The following is a 6,444-nucleotide window of genomic DNA, read 5'->3' on the forward strand; positions in this document are numbered from 1 at the left end:
GAGAGAGAGAGAGAGAGAGAGAGAGAGAGAGAGAGAGAGAGAGAGAGAGAGAGATAGAGAAAGCAAGCGAGAGAGACACAGTCGGATGGCATCCATAGCTCTAAATATGTCAAGCATTCTTTGTAGTGTTTACTAGGAACAGACAGAGACAACCTTTCTATGCATTGCAGGGCAAAACCAATAACAAAATATGTGAGGGAAGGATGATTTTACCTTGATCATCATCAGGACATATTCCCTTTAAAGTCTTTTCAGCGTCACCAGATGGCGTCACCTCTGTTATGAGATGCCCAGATTCCTCCTTCTCGTCATCTAGTGACCTCTCTGGGCTAGCGGATGTACTACTAGCACCTACCACAACAGAGCATACCAAAAACATTCATATCCTGCCTAAGTAAATTACAATCGAAATTCAGATTCATGATTCAAAAAAGATGTTACAACAGTTTTACCTATCACACTTTATGCAACTTGCCTGTTGTATCAGATGGGAAAGTATCCATACCAATATACCACACCTATTGCCTCAGACCCAATATATCACAAACTACTGTGTCAGATCCAATATTTCACACCTATATGTTATATCTGACCCAACATGTCACACTTATTGTCTCAGACCCAATATGTCACACGCATTGATTCAACGCTTTGGCACTTATTTTACAGCCACTCAGCACACGATGTTTAGCCCCACAGCAGCAGCGACAGCAGCAGGGCCACCCTCAAAAAATTGTTTGTTTCCCCTTTACCTACTCGCCTCTCAGGGTACCGAGTAAGTAGGTAGGTAAAAAATCTTTTTTATTTTGTTTTGACAAGATGTGTGTAAATGTATATTGTATATTCTGTTTTGTGTATATGTTTTTGCGGAACTATATTTTTTTCTTTTTTCGAAATGAAATAATTTTTGTTTTGTTTTAATCGGCCAATAAAATGTTTCGAGTAGCGGCGTTTTGGCGAGTCGGTCTGTAAAGGGGAAACAAGCAATATTTTATCTTAGTGGCCCAGTGGCCCAGTGTGTCCCGTCAAAGCTACCGACTACACGACTGTGGAGCTAGCAGCGGCGTCGACGTGCGCACGCTCCACTCACCCGTGGCGCAGCTCACGAAGGTGATCTTGATCGAGGTGTCCTCCTTCTCCTCGCTTTCGCGGTCCTGCTTCTCCTTCTCTGCGGGCCTCACATCCTCCGATGTGCTCTCGTGTGGAAGCTCCACATCGTCCACCAGGTAGTCGCTCTCCGTCGCACCTGCACGCCGGCGCACACGAGTTACTAACACACGCGCACGCAAGTTACTAACACACGCGCACGCGAGTTACTAACACACGCGCACGCAAGTTACTAACACACACACACACACAGTGCGCGAGCGGGTCACTAACACGCATGCAAGTCACTAACACGCGAGATTAGACTTTTGATAGTCATAGTCATGGATGGGCAGGTCATGGAGGGGTGGGGCGCGTACCTGGCACGCTGGCTATGCACAGCAGGACGGCGGGGCGTGGCGGGGCGTAGCATGGAGGGGGAGGCGCGCGTACCTGGCACGCTCGCTATGCACAGCAGGACGGCGGGGCGTGGCGGGGCGTGGCATGGAGGGGCGGGGCGCATACCTGGCACGCTGGCGATGCACAGCAGGACGGCGGGGCCTGGCGGGGCGTGGCAGGGCATGGAGGGGCGGGGCGCGTACCTGGCACGCTGGCGGGGCACGGCGGGGCATGGCAGGGCGTGGCATGGAGGGGCGGGGCATGGAGGGGTGGGGCGCGTACCTGGCACGCTGGCTATGCACAGCAGGATGGCCGAGCACACGCGGAAGGCATCGAGGATGTCTGCGGGGTTGTTGGCGTCGATGACGGCCGCCTTGCTGCCTTGCGACGTCGACGTGCAGATCCAGACGAGCGAGGAGCTCGAGTGCTGCTCAGCCTCCTTCTCCCTCATCGTGTGTTCGTGCTCCTGCATGAGGGAGAGAGGAAGCGCGATTACTGCACCTGCATACGTACCCCCTCAAGCGATCCCTTAAAGCTGCATTCCAATGCATGCAAGTCCTAACGCCTCCAAATCATGCAAGTTATCAAGAGCTAATAATACCTCTTATTATTACCTACCTATTATTTATTAGATTATTAGCTCTTGAAGTTATCCAAGTTGTTGAGATACATGGTGTCATGTATGCAGCAGCTGTCTGCTAATTGATTCCTCAAGTTAAAATTATCCCGTTACCGTATATTTTTGAATCATCAAAAACTGCAACGAGTATTAACACAATATGGTTTTATCTGGAATGCATACGAAAGCGTTGGCATGGATCAACACATCCAAAATTCTAAATCCTGCACAGTTGGTCTACTTGTTTATGTACAGGCTTGGTGCTAGGAAACACCCGGCCAACCCAAGCTGTGTGTTTTCACAAGATCTATCAGCATTTACTGTTAACCGCGCATTGTCCAAGGCCACACACAGCTATTTCGAGTGCGCCGTGAATGTAACAATTTGTTCGAATGTGTGCCGAATGACGTTACAGCAAACTACATTAGATGTCACTTGGACTTTTATTGTAGTATCTGCTTGTTATTTTAAAATGTGATCAAATACGACATGATTTAGCTGATGACTGAACTTAAAGCACAGTTGAATCTGTCATACAAGGTAATTATAATCACAAAAATACCATTTGTGTTGAATTGGAGCAGGTTTAAAGGTAGGATGCAATTACAATATTCTGCTTATCTCCCGAGCGATTTCCTAGGATGCCATTACAAGACGGTATTTTTTCCCAGAGATGCCTTCAGGTGCTATTACGATACAGGAATTTTCTTCGGATGCAAGTACAAGACTGGCAATTTCCCAGAAGCGATCCGGGGGTTGCTATTTTGCTAATACAGTTGAAAAGCTGCTATCTCATCTATTCATGTCAATATGCTAAATAGGTATTATTGTGTGTTACAAAGTATCAACTCTGATAGTCACACTGTTTACATATGTTCAGTGGGAACCAACGATAGATAATAATTAAATCCAAGCTCCGACGAAAGCTCGAGAATTTTTCTGACCCACAGTCCAATAACCGACATTCAAATAGGCGTACGCAGCAAATCAAACAGATACGATCATATCTGGGCATAACGAACAAACATCGACCCTCGAGACCCGAATATAAGTTTGAAAAGCACATAAGCTTACGCTGCAGCTACGACGATCAATTCGCTAGCGTGAATTCCAACGCGGTCACCGCTAGAGTGACAACGAAGGTCACTATTTCATTGACGCGCGGGCGCAAAGTGCATAGATATATATATATATAGATAGATAGATATATGCAAACAGTTGCAGTGACTTTGTTGATTGCCTGATTGTGACATTCTCAATGCGGAACCGTCTACTTTAGCTAATCTCTTTACATTTAGGCCTGCCTAAAGCTCTGACCGACATCGGTGAATTGAAAGGACCTGTTTTAAAGAAACGTTGTGTGTTAGAAGAGAAAGTCCACGGTGCCTCCACATCAGGGACGTTGGTGAGAGAAGAGGGAGGGGGGGAGGTGGATTGGCAGGCCAGACTTTGACAATACACCCATAGTGCTCCATAGTACTAATGCCACGTAAACCGTCTCCTACGCGTGTACGTTTTTAGTATTGTCGCCAGAAGCGTTATATATTGCAGAAAGCGGGAAAAAGTTATGAAAAGAAAAACGCAATAAGGAAGGTAGTTACCATAGCCGAAATAAATGGCAGTGCAAGCAGACAAATGCGGAAAAGAAATGAAAGGAAAAGTGAAGCCAATATTAGCCCTGAAATCATTCAAGGCACTGCATTAAATAAGCACTGCTGCCTCCATCCACAATCCCTGCCCACACAATCCATAAAGCAACCCTTTGCTTCTCGTCTTCGCTTTCCACTCCAAACCAAAACTTTGCATCCTTATCAACATTATAACGCAACTCGGCGTTTGGATGCGCGGGCCTTTTCGAGCGACCAAAAGCCTGCAGACGCTGCCAGCTTACAAGCGGCGCAATCGGGAGACACGAGCAAGGATTGTCGATGGAATTTGTTAATAGAAAGCGGGCTGTCGTGTCTATTTACCTGTGTACCATGCATGGGGAAATCTCCGCCTTCATACTCGCATAACATTAGCTGGTGTGTGCAGGCAGGCAATGAGAAGGGCAATGAGAGGAGATTGAGCGCGGGCGGACGTGTATGCTAGGCATTCAATGTACGAAAGCACTACTTCTGTGAGTCCATCGACCGCTGCCCGTCCACCCCCAACTGCCCACTCACTCATTGTCCACCCACCCACCCACCGATCGCTTATTCAGCTACTTCCCATGCATTGGACAGCCTTTTGTTGCAGTGTTGACTCCTTATACGCTAGCTATGATTAAAACGTATTCATGCCAAACAAGTTCTCACAAAGAATCTACGAGTAAAAAATGCGATTTTTCATTGCACTCCCTCTAGTTTTGATTTCGATTGTTACTTAGATTATAACGAGGCGCATAGAAAAAGGTTTCGCCTCTGAAAGACCTAACATCTTCCCACACAATGAGGAACAGATTCGACAAGTGAACGACACGATTCCTACAAGTTGACGTGACAAAAAAAAAGTTACTGACCAATAAAAATGACTACATTAAATCCGCAATAATTAGAAATAGCTACCTGAAGATTTGGACCATTAGAAACAGCAACCGGAACACTGAGACAATAGAGAAATAGCTACCTCACTCACGACACCTGAACGACCCCCCCCCATGAATTAGATTACAGGTATTTACATGGCCATATATACAAATCACTGTGCGCCCAGCGCACTCTGCCTCAGTTAGAGAACATTTACACCTCCCCCTCCCCCCAACACAGACCATTTCTACATGCAGCATTGCGCGTGCGATCACACGATGAACGGATTTGATTTTCGCACTTTGTTCGTGGCGCCCGTCGGCGTCGACACGACCTTCGGTATGCGCGACCTTGACACGGGGGCGGGCCGCAGCCCCTGCTGCGCGCGCGTCGCCGCCGCGAGCCTCGTCAGGCAGCTGTACCAGGCGGGCTGGGCGACGGTGCAGTGTGACGTGGAGGAGATGGCGGGAAGCGGCGGGCGGCAGCGCGCAGCGGCCGAACACCTCTTCGCGCGCGAGCTGCTGCCGGACGCGGAGCTCGCTTACGACGTCGTGACGTTCCGTCCTCACGACGCGTAGACTCGGCTGATCGAGCGACAAACTTCTACGGGATTTCTTTCGTCAAACGGCTTCAAATTTGTTAGCGACTCAGTCGAGAAGTACATAAGCGTGTGCACTCTAACACACACCGAATTCACAACTGATGCATGACCACAACCTGACTAAGATAACGACCACAAGCCAGAATGGCAGTGCAGTCTTAGCATTCAGCAATAGAGATAAAGTGTGGCAAGTTAACTCGCAGTGCTACCAGTGGACTAACCCCCTACTGTAGCGTTTACTGTGAAAGCAGCTGCGGGGCCTCAGGGTTACTGAAACGGAGATAGGCACCGCCCTATGCGCCACATAGGCGCTGGAAGGATTTAACTAACTAACTTAACAGAATGGCAGATGTACGTATAGTAGGAATGGCGGAGGATCAAAGGATTTCAGAGGACGGCAGCAAAGTTGTCCAATTCGTGCAGACTGAGCATATGGATCAAAACTTGAGACTAGACAGAAATTGTGTTTCGACTCTTGTTGCTATTGTATTTCCAAATTTCACTGGAAATTCCTAAACTGTAAACTCATAATAAACACCGTACATGAAGTTTTTTAAACTGAATGCTTTTCATAAATAACATGCATATCTTTAGAGTGTTTAAGGATACTCTCAACCTTTTGCACCGGTATTACTCTATATAAAGATTAAACGTTTATTGACGAATGAATCGAATCAATCACTTGTTTTATTTATAGAGGAGATATATCTCTACGCTCAAGGCAAAAAATTTCATGAAATTTCCAGCTAATTATGTTACCACAAAAATTTTTTATGTAAAAATTGTATTTTGGATATTTCTCAATTACCAGAAAGACTGAGGATACAAAATCATGTGGTGTTAAGCACAATATGTACCAAAATAGCGCATCAGGATTTTTCTTTAAGTTTCATATTTACCGAGAAAAATTAAAAAAACTGCCTAAAATTCAAGTCGCACGTTTGAATTTAAAATTTTTGCGAATAACGAGACATAACTCATAAAATACGGCACTTAATAACAATCCCTGACGCTTTTTTTTACAGCAATATGTTACCATTAAAACGAGTGTAAAATTAAATTATTCCGTATTGTAATCACAAAGAAATATCCATTTATACATCGACTACTAAGTCAGAAATTGGAACGGAGAAATCAGCGTTTTTCTGACGTCAGCCGCGGCTCACTACACTTACTCACGCGGGCAAGCAAAACGCTCTGACAGTTCACATGTGCCGTTATATGGAGAAATG

General features: G+C 46.1%; 1 protein-coding gene across 1 annotated transcript in view; it reads right to left on the bottom strand.

Annotated features, from left to right (window-relative positions):
- LOC106810025 (C-Jun-amino-terminal kinase-interacting protein 3-like) overlaps positions 1 to 6,444 on the bottom strand; it is a 31,365-nt gene that overhangs the window by 6,083 nt on the left and 18,838 nt on the right. Inside the window, exons 15-18 of the mRNA XM_014813274.1 lie at positions 4,913 to 5,027; positions 1,768 to 1,948; positions 1,091 to 1,246; positions 214 to 351 (exon numbers count right to left, since the gene is read on the bottom strand). Coding sequence (XP_014668760.1) covers positions 214 to 351; positions 1,091 to 1,246; positions 1,768 to 1,948; positions 4,913 to 5,027 — 590 coding nt within the window. The remainder of the gene's footprint in view (positions 1 to 213; positions 352 to 1,090; positions 1,247 to 1,767; positions 1,949 to 4,912; positions 5,028 to 6,444) is intronic.

The sequence above is a fragment of the Priapulus caudatus genome, unplaced genomic scaffold, assembly GCF_000485595.1.
Source record: "Priapulus caudatus unplaced genomic scaffold, Priapulus_caudatus-5.0.1 Scaffold405, whole genome shotgun sequence".
Lineage (NCBI taxonomy): Eukaryota > Metazoa > Priapulida > Priapulimorpha > Priapulimorphida > Priapulidae > Priapulus > Priapulus caudatus.